This window comes from Zonotrichia leucophrys, chromosome 1A, assembly GCF_028769735.1.
Source record: "Zonotrichia leucophrys gambelii isolate GWCS_2022_RI chromosome 1A, RI_Zleu_2.0, whole genome shotgun sequence".
Taxonomy (NCBI): domain Eukaryota; kingdom Metazoa; phylum Chordata; class Aves; order Passeriformes; family Passerellidae; genus Zonotrichia; species Zonotrichia leucophrys.
Window position 1 is genome coordinate 10,834,260 of NC_088170.1, and position 23,639 is coordinate 10,857,898.

Genomic DNA, 23,639 nt, shown 5'->3' on the forward strand with positions numbered 1-23,639 from the left:
GAGTTGCTTCTAGTCTGAAACCTTCCTTTGGACAGTACCTGCTCAGTCGTACTTACCCTCCTTTTGGTAACAGAGGTTAGCAAAACCTGCATTCACAGCTGGCAAAAACACAGTGAAAACCAACAGTTCTAGCTAAAAAAGTTGGATGTGTGATACCTACAAGTCAATCATATTTTTTAGTTATTCTAAGGGAGGAGACTTCTCCAAGTTGTGCATTCTTTTTAAATAAAAATAGCAGGACAAAGCCAGACATATTTTAAAGTAGCTACTACTTGAAAATTACTGTAGTAGAGATTACTGGATTCAGGCTAAAGCTTAAAAACATTCACTTCTTTAAAAAAACATCCATTAGATAACCTGTGGTCAAGGAATTGTATAATTAATTTTTGTATTTCATCTTACCTGCACAATTCTGGCTGTAACTGTGTATTCTTTTTAGTTAGGAAGGTAAAAATGCATCTTAAACAAGATACAGATCTAAAACTGGAATATTTACCTCTTATCAAGTTAAACTGCCTCTTATCAAGTTATACTTATTCTGTAGTGGGTATTCTACATTCAATAGATAAGGCTTGACATTTTTGTACTGGTAAAAACTAGGTTTCCCAAAGTTTGTCCTACCTCAACTTCTCTCAAAATTTCTAAACCCATACTTGAAATATGAGCACCCTCAAAATCTGTATGAAAAGAAAGCTGAGCTTGGAACAAGATCTTTATGCCAGTAACTTTATGAAGCCATGCCAGACTGGTTTTGGCATCTGCATGATAGCAAGGGCAAACTGAAGCTGGAAGCTGTGAAACCACTTAGCAAGAAACAGCAGCTTTATACCAGGCCTGAAGTTGTTCAGTTCAGGTTCTTACTTTTATTTAAATAAGCAGATAGCTGCCTTCACTCTGCATAGTTCTGCTTCAGCCTTAGATATACCAGTCAGGCTTGTGCACTGGCTAATTTAGTGCACTCAGATCAAGTGCTTTCTACTGTTAAAACAATTTACTGAAGCTTTTGAAAGGAGAGAGAGCCACTGACCTACCTTCTTACTAGTTCATATTACCATTTTAAACATTGAAACTATTTATAGTATTTGACACAGTAGCTTAGACAAGGACTGTTCAGTTCTCAGGCCACAGGAGTGCTGAAGGCTGGTCCAAAACCCCAAGAGCTTTAAGAAAGGGATTTCAGAAACACTTCCTAGCATTTGTATTCAGGTTTGATGTAAAATGCAAGCACCAGGCTTCAACTACAAATACCAAGTTCCTCAGCAGTTCTCTGAAATGAGGAAATAACCTGTATTAAAATATGATTCAAATTTCACACAGGGGGAAGCCATCCACATTTATGCTTCATAAAGTTGATTTTAACTTTAAAATATATTGCAGCTGAACAACAGCATAAGCCAGCCCCTTGAGTGACTGTTTGCAGGTTTAAGAATTTCAACTAGTTGACTTCTGAAGGACTGATGCTATGATGACCATGCCAGATTTTGACAGGGTATGTATTTAAAAGCAGTAGTTCTGATGAAGTATGTAGCATTGCACTTGGAATTTCTTGATCTTTCAGGTAATTTCTGGACCTTTAGAAAGAAAAAAGGTAACTAAATCTTGAACTCATTTTGATCAAGGTAACATTCTTGAGAATGGCATTAGGCAGGAACTAAATCAGAGTTAAATTTTAAAACAAATTAGCCTAAATTATTGAAACTTGGAGACCAGTTCTATGTAATATTCATATTCACCCCACATCAGGAAAAAGGTCACTGATGTGTCTTAAAATTAAAACCACAGGCAAGATTAATACTAAAATGCATATTAACTTGTTTTATTGAGGCACAACAAGGCATTGTGAATAGCCCATACTTGAGGCAATCAATAGTGTAGTAAGCTGGACATTAATACATTTTAGGGTAAGTGCAAACAATATACATTCACAGCTTTATTAGCAAGGCTACATCACAACTGATAAAGTGCCAAATTAGTGCTGATTCAGTACCCCAACTCCATGATTTCACCTTGCAAAACAGGACCACCATTTCCCACCAATAATGGAACCACATATCCTCTATAAAGTCAGTAATAAGTGCAAAGCTAGTCCCACCCCCCTCACCAAGGTGTTTGGAGCAGCTCTTTTGTAAACATTGCACTGGATTTTAGTCCTGATAAAGGAGGTATCCCGAAAAGGTGGAGTATTTCCAGCTACTTCCATAGATGGCTCCCCGGTGCAGCCGTAGCCAGATCTGATCTCCCTGGAAGAGCTGCAGCACTGCATGGTTACTGGCTGTCTCATGGTCAGGAGCCCCATCGTTGGCATAGGCCGACACAAGGACCTCCTCATTCTTCATGAGATTCACATACAGAGGGACATTGACAGCCAGTTTCAGCATGTGGAAGATGAAGACGTAGGTACCATTCACTGGACAGTTGAACCTCCCGAGCTGGATATCAAAAGTTTCTCCGAGGTTATTGAGCAGCAGGTCGAACACGATGGGCTGGTCCAGAGTGCCAGGGGCCAGGTTGGATGTCCGGGCGGCGGAGAAGGCGACCCTCATCTGCTGCGGCAGCGGGTACACGTGCACGGGCAGGATGGTGGCGGCCTGGCTGCTCACCGGCACGTCCACGGGGGTGATGCTGCGCGAGTCGCCCTGCCCCGAGTCCCCGCTGGTAAAGGTCTCATTGTCTCGCTCTGGGCTGCTCACCTGAGAGGAGTCACTCCACCCTGCTGGTAAAAGCCATTAGCAGCAGTGAGTATTGTAACAGACGGACACCCTTAAGCCTGTGGGCATAATCTTAAGTATACAGGCTTTGCAGCAGATTGATCTTCAAACCACAGCAAATTGTCAAACGACCCCAGTGAAAACACAACTTGGAAGCTGGCTCTCATTCATCACACTAGTATTGAGCAGTATGAGACATAACTGAACTATGAACAACTACTTATACTTCCAAGTAGGAGAGGGCAGCAGGTTGTAACACAGGGAACTGCTGCTTTTACCTAGTCAGGTTATTTGTGAAGTTCAATAAGGTACCATTGTGTCAAAATTTTGACATGAATGCTCCAGACTAAAAATAGTGAAATTAAATCCTCTGTAATTGTAATTGTTTTTGCTTTTTTTTTGCTTTAGCATATCATATGTGAACTTAAAAAGCATATGCTAACTTCTGAGAAGAAATAAAACAATTCTGAAAACACTGACAAAGTTAGAGGCAAGTTATCTTCAAGATCTCAATTTTCACTTCATGTTACTCAATACTGTTCTTCTGCAGTTGCATTTCTCGTAGACTTTGTCAACTTATGATGCTAGAATATTTCAAGTCTGACAAACTAGTGTTGCTTTTGCATCTTCTGCACCTCACTCCCCAAAATAAAGCTGTTAATCTTTCCAAATACCCAAGTTAGAAGGGTGTAAAATGAAAACCTTATTAGATCTGAGAAATTTGGAGCAGTCACAGTCAAGCTGCAAACCATTGTTACTTCCACAAGAAAACAACACCTTAAGACAGACATTAAAATAAGTGAAGCTGCTGTGAGATCCTAATGCTAATGAGTACTTTCATCAGCTGTTAATTCACCATCATCTCCTATTTAGTTCTCTTCTGAAATACATTCTATCCCTCAAGCTAGGATATGACCTGTGTTATCCTAAAACAGCTTCTACAATACACTATAAATTCTCTTTAGTATCTAAGATAGTGATCTACAGCTATTCTATCTCATTTCTCACCTGTAGCACTGGAAGTCCATATTTTTCCACCACATACAGTAGAAACAATTCATCTTGTTTCCAACTCAAAACACATGCTATTCATGCTTGGACACAACTAGCATTATGTATTTCTTTAGGTTTTATACTCCACTATGGAAGTACAAAGTACACCTGTATTACCAAATACATTTTCATGGACAAAATTACTTTACAAAGTCTCTGTGATCTGACAGCCTACCCAGAATAAGGGAGGACTACACACTTCAGGGGAGAAACCCAGGGCTCCTTCCCTGAACACAGGGAACTGCTGTTTTCTCCTAGTCAGGTTATTTGTGAAGTTCAATAAGGTACCATTGTGTCACAATTTTGACATGAAGACTCCAGACTAAAACTAGTGAAACAAAATCCTCTGCTGTGCTGTGGAAGAATAGCACTGAAGCCTCCAGCTAAGCTTGGTTAACTTACACCAAGCTCGATCTGCTAGGTGAGGGATCCTGTTCTGCTTTTCACACTGCTCCCAGTGACACCCCAGCTGCAAAGCCTCAGCACACACTGGACCACAGGGGGCTGGTGTTGGCCTTACCTCTTGAATTTGCTCGAGGACCACTGCTTATCCCACCTCGTTTATAGCACTGCTGGTAATTGACATCCTGGAAGAGAAGTGTTAGAAGAAGGCTATAAGCAAATCTGAACTCAATTGAGGTAATACACTTTTTTCACAATGAATTCCATCTCTAAAGTACACTGACAGTTCAGAAACAAGATGCAGATAAACAGCTTTACTTATGGAAAATTTACTTATTTTAATAGCTTGTATGAAATGAAAGATCTACTTTGATGCCAGTTGTAGAAAATTAGCTTCTGAACAATTGAGGTTACTGAGCAATACTCTTAAATCTCAAGTCTGTTCTAAGTCCATGAACCTGCACAGAAGACACTGACAGACTTGCCTCACACCAGGAACCTTTGCCTTTAAGTTGTTTTTATTATTATTTGTGGGGTTTTGGCCTAGCCACATTCTCAGCCAGTCCATTTAGGAGTTCATTATTTTACATTACAGAGGCATTTTAGTGAACCAACTCTTTTAAAACAACAGACTGGACCCATACAATATATTGTTTACCATCTGTTTGCATTTTAAAGATTCCTTTCAGACTAAAATCAACCTGTCATACAGAGATGTTACCTTTCTGAAATAACTTATTTCAGCTGCTAGCTACCATTCCACAAAAGGGTTTCTCTGTGAAACAAAACTAAACACTAGCTTGTAAGTAATAGTTCACCTGTTAAGGTAATGAAAAACTACCATGTTAAAAGATTTGGCTCCTATACAGTGGAAGGCTACTGGAAATAAAGTCAATACCTACCCTCTGAGAATATGGCATTCCAGCATAATCTCTACCAGGAAACTGTAGCTGGCCATAGTTGCCATTGGTTAATGAAGGTGAACCTCTGTAAGCATCAAAACCTGTTCAAATAAAGTTGATTATTCAGTATCATTTACTGTTTGATTTACAGTACAAGTCCAGAATATAACTACAGATCTTTTTTTGGCAATTATGTACATAAAGTTATGCAGTAACAGAGCTATTCTTAAATTTGGAATTGAATAAGAACCTTGCTACTCCTATAACAAATGCATTTCATTAGCTACTCATAACTTACACACTATGGCTATATCAAAATTCTGTATTTAAAAATATTAAAATCAGGCCCTATCCATTGCCTGTGATACTAATGGGATGTCAGAACAGCTGAAAAGCTTGCTAAGTCCAGAAATGGGATTAAGAAACATTTTCTGTTACATACACTGAGCTATTACTGGTATACATTAGGGGCTACTACAATATTTTGCCTCTTCAGCTATTAACTTAAGCTATTATTTAACTACCAAAGCAGAGCTGCAAGTAATTTCATAGCAGACACCACCAAACCCAGGACTGCTGTTAAGTCAGAACTATGAAACTCATCATTTGGTACATGTTCCTACAAGGTACTGAGCAGGCTCAGCCCAACAACTGAAGCACCTATCACAGACTAAGTGCCCTTCCCTTCAAAGGGAAATATGCCACAGCCTGCAGCTGGTAGCTACCAAAACCCTTATTTTAGTAACTGCTTAAAGTCTGCTGAAACTCAGCAGTAGTTTTTCAGTACTCAGCAGTAGTATTTCAGGTAGCAGCCAAAGAATAACTGCTCTGCAGAGACCAAATAAGCTTCCTCATAAAACTCTTCAGTTTGTTATTTGTCTAGAAGGACTCTTCACTACTGGGAGCCTCTCCCCCATCCTGGTTTCTGCTGGTAATATTAAAGTGAGCAGTGCTAAGCAAAAATTACTTTATTTTGCACAAACACAGTAAGTGGTATGTGAAGAGGAAACTGGCCTGCCCAGTTTGTCAGCAAGATACCAAGAGAAAGATTTAAGTTGGTGAAAAGTTCAGAAAAAGCAAATTAAATTGCCGACAGAAAAGTCCATATGAGTAATCTAATAACCTATTAGTGAAAGTTTCTATCTTCATATTTAGGCAAGCTGTGAAATTGCTCTGCCATTTGGCCTGACATCAAGTCCAGGGACCACAAATAAAAGTCAGAATGAACTTCCTTGAATTCTACAACAGAGGGCCCCATTCTCTGCACATTGCCCTTAGTCTTGTTTGGAGACATTTCACATACAGAACATGAATTTAATACTGTGTCGTGCTAAATCACATTCTACTGGCAGGACATTAGATTTTCTTGAGGATGCCAGTAAACACAGACATACCTTTGTAGCCACCAGGGGGGCGATAGGAATTAGCCAGCGACCTTCCACCTCTGGCAGACCCTCTGACAGACCCACGACTGTTGAGGTAAGGCTGAGGGGGTCTGGGAATAACATTAGCCTGTGCTGGATAAAAGGCAAGGCTACCATTGCTAACAGGAACAGCTCCATCAGGCTGATAGTTCACTGCTTAAAACAGAAGGCACAGGTAAGTCAAAGCTCTTTATAACTGCAGTTAAGTTACCACACACAGAAGCAAGGGCTGTATTAGGACATTCAGAGACCAATTAAGCTGCTCTGAATAGTCTGTTCTTCTGTCCCTTCATTACTTCATTTAAGTGATTGGATCCTATTTTTTTGTAAAGTGTAGTGCTTGTTAAATCTACTGGAGACATCAAGGCTCTGAGTGCAAGCCCCTAATGCATTCACCAGGAGTCAGTTCTCAGGTGAGAACCAGCAGCATGAAAATACCCAATCTAGCTTAAAATCAAGTAATATTTGATTAAGAATTTTCACTGATAAACTAGGTCACCTCAGTATTGACATCCCTTGAAACAGCAAGACAAACTCCATCACACCCAGATAGCAATAAGATAACTGTGGAAAGCAGGTATTTGGGTTCAGTCTCTTCAATAGACATTCCTACCATATGCTAGGCCCTTCACCTCCAAGCAAAATGTATTCAAGATTGCTTTTCACTCAGAAGGGTGAGTGTGTGGTTAGCTTTAAACACAAACCTTGCAACCATGAATGTATTTCCACAAGATCCTCCTTTATTTCAACCCAAAAAGCTTAAAATTGATGCAGAACAACAGTATAAATCCCTGTATGAAGTGTGTGCAGAGCCATTGCACAAGGCTATTAAAAATTATGATTTTCCACAAAAAAAACCCAAACAGAAGGCTTACCACCCATAGCCTCAGTGAGGAGAAGGAACATGGAAGCTAAACATGCTTTCCTGACTGCTACACTTACACTGTTCTTTGTCTCACTGACTTCACACACTATCAGTCTGTTTCTAGTCTAAGACCTGTGACCATCACTCTGCAGAACAACAGCAGTTGTAAATGACCTTGAGCCATTTCATTAGATTGCCTTATAAACACAGATCCCTCGTTGTCACTTTCTTTCCTCCTAAAACCTCAAGACATTCAGGGGCCAGTTTCATGCCAAATTTAGCATTAGCTATACAAACCCACCTCTTGCAGTACCTGAACATCAAGTAAGTCAGGTTTGTGTTGAAGACCCCTTAGTAGCTCAATATTTCTCAAGTCAGAATGAAAACTTATCCCAGATTTCCTACTTAGCATTCAGCAACTCCCAGCACTATTACCAGAGACCAAATTAATGGTGCCAAATAAGAGTATTTCATCATTGCTACTATTCCAAGCAAGTCATTGTTTGACTGGCAAGCATCACCACATACTTGAATTTCTCACCTACTGGGAAATTCAGGCATGTAAGTGACAACAGTCTGTTCATCTAATATAGAAACAAGTTTGAACCAGCCTTTCATCCTGCTAGCAGTTTTTAAATTAAGTTTACATACCATCAACTACATTAGAGTTGATGTATGCCTATTAGACATTTACGTAGCACCTGTTAAGAATTTCACTGGTTAGAAGTATTCACAGCACATGACAGTGAATTTAAGTACTATTAAAGACTGAACATATTGAAAGACTACTTGAAATACAGATGCAAGTGCAGTTCTCACCTGAAGACAGAGATTCTTGTGAAAGAGAGGTTTGTTCTGCAACATGAGAAGACTGCAGCTGGCATTGAGGAGGAGTCTGTGTACTTGCTGTGGAGAAACTCTGGTTATATCCCGCTGAATATGAAGAATCCTCTTTAATTTCTTGGTCTTTACGTGGAGGCAGTGGTGCATTCACTTTAAACACCTATATCAACATATTTGAAAACAATTGCTTAACACTACCAGCTAACATCCCTACCTAATGCCCCCACCCTGCCATGCTGTGGTTTGAATCCATATGCTTGTTTAGGGTACTTCTAGAACACCAGCTGTTTCTTAGAAATAACCAAAAACATCATACAGCAACCCATGCTTTTCCCTCTCAAACTTCCAGAACACACTCTTGTTTATGGAGCTACTACCCAAGGAACAGCTTGATTTGCCATAGCTACTGTACTCTGTCAGCAGAACAATGACCATACAACAAGCTATTGTCCTTCTATGGGAAATCCTCTGTGAAATCCACAAACCTGCTGTCCTACAGCTCAAGCTGGAGCTGGGACAGCCTATTCTGAGATGAGATATTCACATTTGGGAAGAACCTGAGTCTTTCTGCATGTCTTGGAACCTGATATAACACTTAGCCACTCAAAAACCATACTAGACATCATTTGCCCCTTCAGTAAGTGGAGCTTCATCTTTCCTACTCATTTAACATTCTCCAAGAGTAAACACAACCTAAGTCAAGCTTGTCATTCAAATGTTATAGTCTGGGCAATAGAGTGATGAGCAGATACTACTGCTAGTTAAATCTAATACCCAGACTTCAGTCCCTCCAGTGAATGTACTGCTTTATAGCCAATAACACAATTACCATAAATAATGCTGTCAAAAGTGACAACTGTATCAACATCAAATAGGCAAAGTCTATTTTGATTAAAAGTATCTAAATTTCACATAAAGAGCTGCCAGCAGTACTGATACTAAGTCTACAGGTGTATCTAACAAGACTATAAACTCTCTGCAGACAGACTTGGGCCAAAGCCACAGCTACATGATGCAAGAAACAGCTTCAGAGCTTGACACTTCTTGCCATTTGCAGACACCCTTATCATTTAAAAAAAACCCAAAATAATACTTTTTCCAGGGTCAATAAACCCAGTATTGCTTCTAAGAGGCAGTAGAAATGCCTCATGATACTGAAGTGTTGAGCATAAATTTTGAACCACTGTAAAGTAAAACTAACTTATTTGTTTTATTTTTAATTTTTGATCACTTCATCTGGTAAATAAACTGATCCAAAGCTATCCTTTTCCTAAAAGGAATTTGAGAAGGGAGGGCAGTCAGGCTGTCAACACCCATACTCTGAAGAATTTGTAGCAAGTGGTCTGCTTTTTCCTGCAGTGAGGGTTACAGGTGGAATTCAAATCAAGGACTAGGGCTACAGGTCAGGCCTGCCTTTAAGCTTCCATAAGCACAATAGCAGCAATGGGATGTTTGAGAACCTGTGATCAGATACTTCCATTACTGTCACTGTGATACCACTATTTGGCACAGAACCATCCTGGCTTGTCTCCTCCAGTCCAATGGCTGTGCTTTCCTGGCAGCAATAAGAACCTAAGCAATGCAGGGAAGAAGAAAACCCTGCACTGCATAGTTTGAGATTTCTACCACTACAAGAGGAATGAACATCCTTGTGACTTAGTGACAGATCTTTGCCAGCTTTCCCCAAAAATCCCAAGAGCAATCTCAGACACTTAGCATCTCTGAAAACATGGAAATCGTTTCAGTGGTATTGTTATGATTAAAGCACTCTGAACACAGACAGCAAGTTCAGACATAACCAGAATGATAGGCTGGGACTCCATATTAATACCATGACAGATGCTTCTCTTATAGATTGGGTCCCCAAAAGACCCTGGATTCCTTAATCACAGCAAGCTGCCATTTCTCCACTTCCAGAAAAATCACCAGCCAACAACTTAGCATAATTTAAACACATCCAGCTTAAAAAAAACCACCTCCCTACCACAAGTTACTTCATTTGTAATGTGTAACACAATTCTGTGCCTCTGAGGTAGGTTTGACTTGAACCTCTTCTACAAAGCCAGAAAATCAAGCAGAAAAAGTCACTGCAGTGATTTTACTACAGACCACACCAGGATGTCACAGAAGTTGTAGTTGTTAACTCCTGTGATTGAAAGGCTATTAGACACCTTCCTCCACCAGTTCCTACCACATCAGTCTCAGTACTGCAAGACAGAGCCCAGCAAGTTGTGAACTACACTGGTACTTCTGTTAAAATGGAGAATGCCTTTGGAAACCCTAAAGCTTGCTTTTTAGAAAAACATTAAATCAATGTTTCTATCATCTTCTGAAGAATGTAAGAGGAGTAAATAATGTTGCCTTCCCTGTACTTAATACAGACCCTTCCTCTGAGCCTTTCTAAGCCTGCACTGCAGATTAGTAGGAAGTAGCAATGTTTGATACTATTATTTTTTCAGGCCATATATCATTACAGATTATATTTGCCTTGAACACCTCAGACTGTGTGGTATATTTCCTAGATATGTACACTGACTACTTGTTAACAACAAAGGATAATGAGCAACACCAGTTTTCCAAAAACATGTTTTCCATTATTCCAGTGGACTGAATTTTACCCTACTGAAGCAAACAGTATAACAAGACAAACTCAGGCTTCTGAAAGCATTGTGCCTAATATCTATATTCAGGATTCCCTTTCTCCAACAAAGTCTGTTGTATTTGAAATCTTTTCCCAAGAACAGTAAGTGCAGTTCACCTTACTTTAGGGCACTGCTATCAATTTGTTGGTTTCAGGCCTGACTTCTCCCTCTTAGTTCCTTAAGGCTACCAAGAGATCCTAGTATTAGTGTTTTGGCACTACACAGAGCAAAACCAGGATCTTTGCTCTTAGATGATCTGTTTTAAGTTCTGAAGAGAATCAGAGGACTAATCTAGATTTTACTGCTAAAACAAAATGTCCTATCAATTTCTGTACTATTCCAAGAGGAGCCAAGTCCTCAATGTTACTCCCAAGTCACTCCCAACCTTGTCAGTTCTGTGTGCTGCATACTTACAGTCTGCATAGCCTGAAAGGGAGCTGCTGTGATTGTGACAGAGCTGCTGCTTGCTGGAGGAGACTGAAAGCTTTGTGCTGGTGGCACTGAGGGCATGGGGGTGCTTGAAGTAGGCAATGGTGACTGTGGCTCACTTGGGAGGGGAATAGTTGCCTGGGGGAAGAACAAATGTAATGAAAGGTCACTTGATAATTATCAGGCAGTAACAGAAGCAGTTAATTTGCTCTAAAGCCTAGACTGACAGAAGTCAGCAGTTTCTACAGGATGACATTTGGACATAGTAGAGCTACAAAATAGCTTTTGCTTACAATTTCAAATCTTGCTGTGCATCCTCAGCAAACAGTACTTCTATTGCAGTCTCTGCTGATTAAGTGAAATGTGCCTATGAGCTACTATACATACCATTCTTTGGAATAATATCACAATAAAGAGACATTAGGTATTTTTCTCTCCACTAAGGACACACAGAATCCTTTCAGTTCCATTTAGTAGAAGATGATTGTTTGGCTGATATTAGAAATTACTTCCCTTTTCTGGAGGAACTTAGAAAATTTAGGGGGTCTGATTTTTTTTTTCCCTTACCAACTTAATTATGTTTCAGATTAGAAACAATGCTGAGTTGTCCAGACAAAGTATTAACCAGCATTAGGCCTCAGCTGAGCAGATGGCAAAATGAAGTGTTGATTTAGAACACCAATATTTACACAAAACAGGAGTCAAAAGGGGACATGTCTAGAGCCTTACTATTTCAGCAACTTAAATATTTACCTTACTTGTGATAGCTCACCTGGGCAATTTCAATCTTTTTAGGTATCAGTGGCTCAGAAATACGTGAACTTGTCTGATACAGAGGCTGGGAAGTATATTTCTCATTCTCTTGAGAAAGTGATGTTGATGCCTAGAAGAAGCCATAAAGCACCTGCTGTTATGAGTAGCACTACAGAGCTCTGGTAAAGCTATAAAACACCAGTACTAAGGTTGAATCAAATGGATTTTGAAAGACCATGACAAACATTAATTCCAAAGCCAAAGTATTAAACAGTCATCTTAACCAAAGCTTCAAGTAATTAGCTTTAGAGATTCAGATTTAGATTACTCTTCTTACACAACTGGTTGCACAACTAGCCCTGCAAAGTCAGATCATTTTAAGAATAGTAGATTGCTTCAAGCACTTACAGTGAAGTCTGCAACACACACCTGTCTCACTGAATTAAATGGAAAAAAATGGTAAGCTCTGTTGAACGAGGCTTTGCAAAGCCTGTGTGTCCTGGAGTTAGCTCACACCTGTCATGCTACATACAGGAGTTGCTTAATGCCTAAATACAGAGCCTAGGGCTCTGGGCTACCAGTCCTGTGCTCAGCATGCACAGATCACAGTGCCTCAGACAGCACTGGGGTGTACCTGCACACCAGGAGGAGCACTGCACCATGGAGTGCATTCCCTGGCTCTGCTGGGACCAAAACTCAGCTACTGGAAAAGAAAGACAGACTCTAGTCTTCAAGCTGAAGGGACCTGCACAAGCAACCCTAATTTCAAACAATAAGGTTGTATTCTACAAAAAAATCCGATGTTCCACTTTATAGCACAACACAGGCCTTCTAGAATCAAACTGAACAGCAGAATTATTGAATTCTTGTCAGCACAAGGAGTTCATGGCACTGTAAAAGTTATAGAAAGTGTCAAGAATTGGGACAAAACTGCTGATTCAAGAGGTTGTAAGATAATAGCCCTATCAGTATATAGTATATTAAGAAATAAAACACTACATACACATATGCTCATAACAATTACATCAGCAAAACAAATGTAAAAAGCAAAAACATTTCCCATTATAATCTACACACTGAGTTATAGAGTCCAACAGGAGAGAGCCAGCTGTGTTCTTGAACACAGCAACAAAATTCACAAGAGATTAAGACACTGATCTGCATAAAGTGAAACTTTTCAGCTCTAAACACTATTTGAATGTTATTTGAATGTTTATCTGCACATAAATACAACTAAGCAAGCAAAGTTTTAGGCCTTAGCAGAACATCAGGAAGTGAGATTCCCAGTATTTCTTCAGTTAGTGTTTGAGAGAATATATCTCAGTCTTCAGGTTACACACAGACTCTGCAATTTCACGACAATACCCATCTCAATTTATGCAACCTTTTTGTCATCATTAGAGGGAATACCCTACACTGTAACCAAAGCAAATATTTATGCTGCTCACATGTTCCCACAAGAACCTGCACCACACTTTTTAGTGAGCACTTTTCATCCCACACCCTTCCTGTGTCAAGCAGCAGACTGTTCACTTTGCACTCATTCAGTATTAGCAAGAATTTGCCACCCATCTTTAAGCATTCCAGACTGTAGGCTGTACTACTCTTGTTACTTTGAGGTTGTTCCAGGAGTTATTCAGGAGGCCCCAGCTGAGCTTTCTGTTAGGGCTGGCTGTCACACAGATCTGAATGCCAGGGTATGGTACCTGGGGTGTCACCAAGTCCTCAGCTTCAGAGCCAGAAAGAGCATGATCAGCAGATGCTAGGGAAGTGTTTGAACCATGCAGCACCATTGATGAAGCAGCAGCCTTGCAAGGAGAGAAAATAGACATAAGGTTTTGAAAATATCAAAATGTAAATGTTTGGTTTCACTAAAACACCCTCAGCATGTCCAAGTAAACCTCTGAATAATTCAGGGACTGAAGGGTCTTTACCAGTCAGTCTTCTAGGAATTCTTGTTCATGGTAAGGAAACACATTTAAAATCAAAAGTCACAAGACATGCAAGCACAGTGACTGAATTTAAGGCTCATTTAACCAACTACCAAAGCTTGAGATACAGTCTTTGGTGTAAGGATCTTGAAGATGAAAACACTATCTAGGAAAGAAACTAGCTGTTCTTCTGCACATGACTACTGGCTATGACCTGAATCTAAAGGGAAAATATGCTATTTCAGTGTGCCTTCAACATACTTCAAGAAACTTCAAGCATTTATTGCCTTTTCAACCAGAAGAGCAGCCAGTTTTGTCAGCATTTGAGTGAGCTTACACTCACAAGCTACTACATTGTATGAAACACAAAACTACTGGCAAGAAAAACAACTCAAGTATAAGTTCATGCTGGTAAATAACCTCCATCTGCCTCTTCAGGGCAGTCCTAACTTCAACTTACTTGAAGGGGCTGTTGAAGAAAATCACTCTGACTTGGCAGTTTCTGCTCTTTTGAAGCTGTAACAATAGAATGCATTAAGCAACATTTACTCTTCAATTCAAACACCACATATAGTTTTGGTGTGCAGTTCTATTTTTTAAAACATTTGGGATGAGAGGTTGCAAACTATTTTTACCATGTGGAATTCAAATATTTAAACCTAGCATCAGCAAACTACACCCAATTGAAGACTTCAGGTTTTTGGTAAAAGAGGACAGGTATTCAATGACAAAAACATTGTTATCACAGAAAAGATATCCAGATTAAGAGAGATTTACCAGATTAAGACAGACAATTAATCAACTGGGTAATTGAGTTCTGCAGCCCAAGATCCACCCATTCTTTCAGCATGATCTGTTCTTTATATTTAAACAAGCTATCTTCACCAGCCCTACTGACCTACAGCCCAAGCAAACCCTGTTAGTGCTTGCAATATTGTACATACCACTTACACTTATAGTACCACCTACCTACAGGACTACTTGCTGGAGTAACTGAAGGAGGTTGGGATGAACCAATGGCACTTGGTGAAGCTTTATCAAAATCCAGAATGGACTCCTTTCAAAAAAAAGATCACCATTGGGAAGAAAAAAAATTAAATTCTAGATACAAATGAAACATTTTCACTTGACAAGCTGCTTTTAGCTAATTAGGGCTAAATTCATTCATTCAGCGCCAACACACATTGTCAGCAGTGTTCTCTCTAACCCAGTAGGAGCAGGAGCTTTGTGCTACAGCAGCAGAGAAAAACATACTTGCATGAAGTTGTAAGTCCCTTGTATCTGAGTCATCAGATCCTGAAGCTTTTCCCTTCTCAATACTGGATCTTTTGGAAGAGTTGAAGTAGAGCAAAATTCTGCAGCTGGCTGATGTACAGGTTTAGGCACCTAATAAGGAGAACTTACATTAAATCTAATACTGGAAGCAAGACAAGCTCCTTATCCAATGTACTTCCAGAGTAACCTAGAGGTGTCAGACACTGTGGGCCAAGGAATTCTGTGCTCTTATTGATATTTCCTCAATCACATTTTCACTTTATTAGAAAAAAATCAGCTTCTGTTGCTACAACTAATTAAGCATAGATTTCATAGAATGGTTTGGGCTGAAAGACAGCTTGAAGATTATCTAGTTCAACCTCCCTGTCATGGGCAGGAACACCTTTCACTAGATTAATTCACTTCAGTTTTCATAGCCAAATTTTAAGAATTAAGTTGCCTGCATCTAGTGCAAAATGAGGCACTTCCATTTAAGGAAACTTACGTTTCAGTTGAAGGCCAGAACAAACTTAAAAATCAAAGCTACATCACTCAAGGCTTATTTCTCCTAATAGAGCCTACAACAATAAGTACAAATCTTTTATTAGAAGGGCATCTCCAGACACTCTGAAGAAATTGCACCTAAGAGATAGATTGCAAACAAGTAACTCAGGATGAGGCCAAAGTGTTTCTACTAAAAAGCCAGACAATCTCAATGCACCACCTCCTGCAGAAAGTATTACATCCCAGTTTGGCACAAATACACCCCTGCTTCACACAAGAGCCTAACATGGACTTCTGCAGGGCTTCATTACTCCTTGATTATTTCCTATTTATTATTAAGCTGGTTCCTTAAGAGTTCATCCCAACTGGTTCTCACTCCACTTTAAGAGAAGGAAATGTTTTGTCAGGGAACAAGTCAGTCTAAGGTAACAGAAAAATCACTATAGTAAGTTCCTTAAGCAGCAGAAGCCCTGCTATTCATAAGGTGACAATAATATTAGACTGTCTAGATGGTCTAACATGTCTTTTGAAAGCAGCCTGGAGAGGAGGTAGGCTCATTAGAAGTATTTTAAACTCATAATTTTTTGTGGTTCTCCAAAGTTTTACTGTTCTTATGTTGGTCTGTGCAGCTAGAGGGAGGCAAATCTGAAGACATTTAGTTGAATTATTTCAACTGGCCCAAATGCTGAGATATGCAGGAAGATGTGAAAGCTTTTTTTTCCCTACAGGACAAACAGCTGTGTTTCTAACAGGAGGTTACAACTTCAATATATTGTACAGCAATGTTATTATTTGCATAGTCATTGGAAAATATATGGCAGAAGGGTATTTGTGCTATGATGACAACTGTCACACTAAATCTACCATAAACTGATGAAGTGCTTTTTGTTCACTTTTGGGACAAGCCTAAAAACACTTTTGCATTTCCTTTCAACAGTTTTCTGAAAGCAATCTCTGGCCTTTGCAGGAATTCCAATGCCATGCACAGGCAAGAAGCTTACAGCACATTACTAACTCTGCAGGACTCAGTTTCTCCTATCTATGTGGCCCACATGACAACTGCTTGATGAGCTGTGAGAAGTTTTCCTTTATTCTATAGTTAAAAGAGTGCATCTTGGTGCAGCTCTATCTTAATTAGAAATTCTGCTGCACAAGCACTACCTTTAACTAACAATTAAATACAAGTTTGCATTCCTGTAGTTTCCAATAATGAACAGTAACTCCAGCTTTTAAGGATATAAGTGTAGGACAAAAGACAGTTGAATTAAGTTAATCCCAGTGAGTTAAAGATTAATTTACTGGCAATCTGGATCTTTCTGTCCATCATTTTTAGTCCTCACTTACAAAAAGTCTTAACTTTACAGCACTCACTGTCATAGTAAATCCATTCTGGGTCAAACTGATTAATGCTTTTGTTACCCTCTTTTTCCCCCACTACCATCTCTGCTAAGACACAGGGACATGACCAAACTGGTTCTGTGTTTGAAAATGGGTAACAGAAGCTTTTCACCTTTAGGTGACCTAATTAGGCCAAGTCTGGCAGGTTCTAAAACTCTCAAGATAGTGCACTTGCTATGTGAGTGAGATTTGCACATTAAACACATAAAAAGGGTAAAAAAGCACCAAGGACATGAAAGCAGAAAAGACTTGTCACTTTTACTTCCAAACATGATAAAATTCCTGTATGCTTGTACAATTTGTCAGAGCTTTTATCTCCTTCCCCAGCTCATACTCTGCATTCTGTTGGTAGCATTCTTTACTTCAAGAAGCACAAGAATGCAGGGTTACATATATGATATCAGGGCTTTAGGCTGGGACTGAAACACTGGGACTTTCCATTCCATGGAAGTTATTTTCTAGTTCATATAGAAATTAAAATACACCAGCCAGATGAAGCTGCAGTGAAGCTACCTCATATTGATTTGCTGGTTTGCTGGTACCTAGGGGTTCAATATTGCAATTTAAGATGATATAGAGGAAAGTCTCAGGAAATAAAGTATTGCAGTTTTTATGCTTTTTAATAAAAAGATGCTTTGAAGAGGAGGAGGTACTTGACATTTTTAAGATGTTTTCTTTCTAGGCTACAACTAGATGCTGTTTCTGGTAGTCATTAAAAGCTAGCAGCAGACTGACCTATTAGTCTGGCTCAGATCACTTAACATTAACCTGAATGCTGCTTGAACCACTACAGTTGAACAGCACTGGCAAATTCAGAGTTTAATTTGTCATAAGAAATGTTTCTAAACCTAACATCAACACTACTCCCATTCAGCAATGCATCTTGACTTACATCCAGAGAACTGACTGACTAAAAGTAGAGGTGAAGCATCTAGAATTTTTTCTAGGACCAGTTAAGTCACTGAAAATAAACCAACAACCACTTTGGAATTTGGCCAGTCAGAATGCAAATTTACCAGGGATTCCTGTCAAAGCTGGATTTTTTAGAGACTGAAGGTTTACTTACATGCAACACTAAAATACCACTTCAACCATCTCATTTACTAGTGAAACTTCACCCCATGGGACAAGACTTGAATTCCTCTTTAGGTTTGTTGGTTATGGAGTACTAAATGAGGTGGAATGGTGATACCTAAGCTGTAGGTAGTGATTGCCATAGATACACAATTAAAATCAGCTTTCTACTGAGAGCATTCACAGTGGGTATGAATTGAATGACACTCTGGCTGACAGCACAAGCCAAACTGTTTTGCTTTCCCATACCAGGCCACAAATTCAGCTCTAACCAAGCTTGCTGGTCCACAGGTTGCACAAACATTTACACAGAACAACAGTTAAACAGGTTGCACATCAGCTCACCCTGCTGTCTTAGGCTCAGATTCTTAGGCACTCCACTTTACAGTATATTAAGTTAAACAAGCATATTTTAATATCTCAAGACATGGGTTTTTAAGACTTCAGATCTCTAACAGATTCAGCTCAGAGGGCAGCAGCAGTGGCAGGTCTTATCTGCCATGCCTACATCCCTGCCTAAAAACATTTATAGATTTTTTCAGAGTCAAACAGATCCAGCTACAGCACTGCATTGCCTCTCTTTTATATAAACAAGGGCAAAAGAAATTGTTATCTGAAAAGCTTAACATGATTTTAATTGCTCTTTGTATGCACTTCAAGTCAAAGACATCTCTTTTAAAAAACTGGTTCTGGAAACTAGTTATGTAGATAGTACAGTTTTCTACTCATTCAATATACTTTTAGTATTAGGATTCTTAATAGCTACTTAGCAAAAATAAAGGCAGTTGATGTTTTCCTATGGTTTACATAAATTCAGGTTTGCATACTTTAAAATATGCTTTCTTTACTTAGCTCAGCAATCCCCCTTCAGTGACTTCACATTCCAGCAGTTAGTTTAATTTTGTCAGTATATTGAAACTGCACACCACTAGGGAGATTCTGAAGCAGTTTGCAAGTTTCTCCAGATGACTGGAGACCCTCCTCTTTACTCACTGCAGCAGTTTTCTCAACCACCTCAGCCATCCATCTATTCATCCCATATAAAAATAAGAGGAAGCATCTTCTCATTAGGAACCATCTTGCATTTAAGGTAATCTGACACCAGAAATTGGGACTTTACAAGTGCTTGAGACTATTCCAGTACTTAGTTTCAGTTACAGGAATACTGTGCATAGCTGGGTGCACAACACCTATTTGTGCTCAGAGTTACTTAGTGAGGCACCCAGGTTTTCCACCTGTACCACCACCACCAGTGGACACAAGGTTTCTACTCATGTTGACTGTAAAGATGGCCCAGCTGAAACACCTTAATCCCACGTTGTTACCCAGTGCTACATCATTACATACTTTTTTAATCTCATATTCAGCCTTCGGTTTGCGCTCCCGTCTCTAGACACAAGAACATCCATTTTTTCAGTTTTTCCAAGTTTACTGACTAAGATACAAGCTTAATCATCTGCCATGAGTAACATGGGATATACTGGTTCCTGCTTACTTGCAAGAAGACAGTTGTGGTTACAATACTGTATACAAAGAACTGCTCAATTCCCCATATTTTCTTCCTGAAGTCTACCTTTAGATTAACATTTCTCTCAGTGACCTAAGGCAGACATAGCAGAGCTCAGTTACCTCTTTCTACAGTGACCAGAGTTGCTGCTACCCAGGCACAGGTGAGAAAGAAGGTAATGTGACCAAAGGGCAGCAGCCTGTTCAGCTGTAAGCCCTGCAATGGCTTTTCTTTTATACTTCTAACACTACGCTATTGTTAGACTCCCAGGACAGCAATATGGTTTATGCATTCATCTGGAAATACATATTTAAGCCCCTGTACAGTTGGTATTGCTTGATCTAGACATTAGCTCTCTCTTGAATCAGCAGCTATTTTAATCAAAAGCCTAAAAATTACTGAAGTGTTATTCACATGCAGCCACAAACTATTTGATCCCTGGATGAGTCATACCTGCTTTGTACTGCTAACAGAGGCCAGAGCCAATAGCTACAGATGAACCAAGTTAATTCTTCTGTCTTATGCATAAAGCAGTTATTCAAGGCTCAAAATCAGCAATACTGTGCTGATATAAAATGCAAAGCAGGCCATCTTGCTATTCAAATATAAACTTTAGCCTCCAGAATTATTTCCCCAAGAAAGAATGAAACAGGAGTCTATATATTGGCCTACAAAACACACCTCAGATTCCCTCTGCTAATAGGTGGCTTTATCCCAATACACTAATGCCAAAAGCTTATGACAGATAATACTACATATGCCAACTCACTTCTTTGGGTTCCATATCAAACTTCTTTGGGCCCATCTGTTCCTTTGGCCCCATACTGGCAGCTGCCCAGGCCTTCGGAGGGTTCTGTAACTGTGGAGGTGACACTTGCTGCTGCCTGTCAGCTTTCTCCCAAGCCTCTCGAGTCTCCTGCTTCTTTTGTTCTGGCTCCTCCCTAACATGTGCAGCCCAAGCCTTCACAGGCTCCTGCTTCTTTTGCTCTGGCTCTTCCCTAACAGGCACTTCCCATGTTTTCATAGGGTCTGGCTTCTTTTGTTCTGGTTGCTCCCTAGCTTGGGTTACCCAAGGTTTTGGAGATTCCTGCTTTTCTTCTGGTTCTTCCTTAACTTTGGTTACCCAAGGTTTTGAGGGCTCCTGCTTTTTCTGTTCCTGCTCTTCCCTAACTTTTGTTACCCATGGCTTAGGTGATTCCTGTTTCTTCTGGTCCTGCTCTTCCCTGACCTTTGCTACCCAAGGTTTGGGAGACTCCTGCTCCTCTTGGACACGTGCTACCCATGCCTTTGGAGCTTCTGCCTTCTTCTGCTGTTCCTCCTCCACACGGCTCTCCCAGGCCTTTGCAGACTCACACTTCTGCTCCTCCTCTTTACCACGAGCTTCCCAAGGCTTTGGAGAATCTGCTCTCTTGAGTTCTTGCTGTCTAACACGAGCTTCCCAAGGCTTTAAGGTCTCTGGTTTCTGCTTCTGCTCCTGCTCTTTAATATCAACAAGCATCTCCCAGGACTTTGGAGGTTCTTGTTTTCTAGCACACTCGGCTTCCCAAGATCTGGGCTCTTCTGGCTTCTTCTTGACAGAGTATTCTGCTTCAGGCAAATAACGCCTGTTGAGAAACTATATAGACCAAAGAAACTTAATGGCTCCCAAGAACACATTTTGCTACTACAGTTCAGGTCAGTTAAATAAGGTCACCCAGCTACTGAAAACTGCTGACTAAAAGCACAGCCTAGACAGTCTAAGCACTAGTCATAGAAACAGTGACCATGGCTTTATCCTACAACACTGCAGCCTAGCTTTGCTTGGCATGCCACAGAGAAACAGGGAACAGTGCTGAACAGCACAAGTAAAACCCAGCTGAGCCAATCTACTGCCCTTATCCTCAATGCTCCTAGGCAGTGACAATATCAAGTTCAATTGTGATTTTTATAAAGGTAGCTCTCCTTCTAAGCACCTAAAAAGCTCTGGTACTATATTAGCAGACATTCTGCTAAGCATCCCAAAATATTAGACCCAGTAACCAAGTATAACCCTCATTCTTGGTGGAGTTTTGATACTAAAATGCCACCAGATTCTCAGATTAAGTACCACTGGACTTCAACTGCAGGCTGTGTTTAGGGTTAAGTCTGAGAGTTCAATGATGATGTGCTAAGTTTTTCTAAGTTACCACTTGGTCATGAACAGGAAGTAAATACATGAAGTGTAGAATGTACAAGGCTCACTGGCTGAGACATTTTTTTCTGGCTAGATACCAGATGAGAGTCAGGTAACAGTGTTAGCAATAAGTTACAAAAACTTGTTCTAGAGTACACCCTCTAGTGGGATACCTGGGAAACAGGGATTCAGCATTTTAAGAACCAGTATTTCCATTTGGAAATAGACACCCTTCCCCACCTTTTGAACCAGGCCTAATGATTTCTATGCTACTGATAGTCAAAGCATAAGTTCAGGAGTCTGAAGAGCTGCTGAAACAGGTCTACACACCCCTGTGCACACAAGCCTGTCCTGGGTTTCCTACCTTCCTGACAAATCAGAGTAGACCAACATCATTCTCAAACCCACCAATATCAAGCCTACTGCAACAAGCTTAGTTTTTAGCAGATGTCTCTTTTCTCTATTCCCCAGTACACAAAAGATCAATGCTCCCACTCTAAAGGCAGATGCTTTGTTTTAGTCAGGAAAATGCCAGAGCATTAAAGTACTATACTGCTTCATGTAATCCTGCTCCATTCATCCCAAAATACAACACCAGATGCCATAAATTTGGGGTTAAAAACAAATGCAAGCAAGTCTTTAATGCTTCCTACATCAAGTAACACCTAAATTACTGTTCAGACTCCCTTTTTAAGTTTAAAAAAGGACAGCAGAAGAGCATTTATAAACATGTGTCTGAAAAAAATCACAATACTAAAGGCAAGCAATTAACAGTAGAGTGTCTTACCTCCTGTGGCTGTATTTCAGATTTCATAAGCTCCATAATGGATTCTAGAGAAAGGATGTTAATTTGTTTCAACTGATCAAATGCAGAAGGGCAGATCAAACAGTAGTAACTCTTTAAATCCATTTAAATAGCAGTACAATTTGCTAAACCAGATATTCTGAAAGCTCAGCTTGCCATTCAACATGCTATTTCTAGACAAGCTTTTATTTTCTAAGTTTTACAGCTGCAGAAGTTTGGAGTTAAACAAGAAACATTTTATAGTATTCACAATTTTGTTATTCTAACATGTAACTTTACCTACATACCAGACAGTCCCCACATCTTCAACTTGCTCAGAAGGCAAAAGCATTCTATTACTATGATTTAAAGGGTTTTTTTTAATGTTACTAGCTAAAATAGAGCTGCAAGCCCTGCAGGTTCCATTTCAGTTACTACACTGCAAGTAAGCTACAGCACAGCATTAGATTTAGCACCAAGTTATGCAAATTCAGTGCTCAGTTCAAGCCCTTCCCAACACAGATATAAAAATTGAACCCTGTAATATTTCACCTGATTCTTTGGCAGACTCTCCTTTTGACAGCTGTCTTGTTTTCTCAGGTTTTCTATTTACTTCTTCTTCCAGCTCTTTCACTGGCACAGCGGTGCGAGGAGTCGGGATACTTTCAAAGTAGCCAGAGTCTAGAAGCTTGGACAGCAGGTCCTTCATGTGTTTATCTAAAGAGTAAAAACCCTTAAAGTTAAAACAGCAAAATCTGAAATTAAGGGGCATTCAGATTACAGATTAAGCCTTTTTACTTCCTCCCTTTATATGAACTGCAGTTACTCCAAGTTCACACATCTTACCAAGCTATAGCAAAATGTTTTAGTAAAGGAAATTATTTATTAGACTGCTTAATTTAATGCAGTTGAAAGCATCTGGCAATACCAGGGCAAGACTGCAGCTTGTGTTTAATGCCCACAAGGTAAACACAGAGCCACCTGGTCTCCTATATACTTGGAAAGGGCTTTGTT

General features: G+C 39.8%; 1 protein-coding gene across 11 annotated transcripts in view; it reads right to left on the reverse strand.

Moving 5' to 3' along the window:
• Positions 1–1,792: 1,792 nt before the first annotated feature.
• CAPRIN2 (caprin family member 2) overlaps positions 1,793–23,639 on the reverse strand; it is a 33,153-nt gene continuing 11,306 nt past the window's right edge. Inside the window, exons 7-21 of one of the 11 annotated variants that reach the window (XM_064737482.1) lie at positions 23,178–23,342; positions 22,629–22,672; positions 20,459–21,304; positions 19,530–19,571; positions 15,207–15,338; positions 14,922–15,009; positions 14,413–14,468; positions 13,728–13,829; positions 12,041–12,151; positions 11,254–11,406; positions 8,174–8,357; positions 6,460–6,645; positions 5,066–5,166; positions 4,282–4,348; positions 1,793–2,713 (exon numbers count right to left, since the gene is read on the reverse strand). In XM_064737482.1, the coding sequence (XP_064593552.1) occupies positions 2,145–2,713; positions 4,282–4,348; positions 5,066–5,166; positions 6,460–6,645; positions 8,174–8,357; positions 11,254–11,406; positions 12,041–12,151; positions 13,728–13,829; positions 14,413–14,468; positions 14,922–15,009; positions 15,207–15,338; positions 19,530–19,571; positions 20,459–21,304; positions 22,629–22,672; positions 23,178–23,342 (2,846 nt within the window). In that variant the 3' untranslated portion in view covers positions 1,793–2,144. The remainder of the gene's footprint in view (positions 2,714–4,281; positions 4,349–5,065; positions 5,167–6,459; positions 6,646–8,173; positions 8,358–11,253; positions 11,407–12,040; positions 12,152–13,727; positions 13,830–14,412; positions 14,469–14,921; positions 15,010–15,206; positions 15,339–19,529; positions 19,572–20,458; positions 21,305–22,628; positions 22,673–23,177; positions 23,343–23,639) is intronic. The other 10 variants (XM_064737478.1, XM_064737468.1, XM_064737453.1 and 7 more) reach the window with 10 other exon arrangements.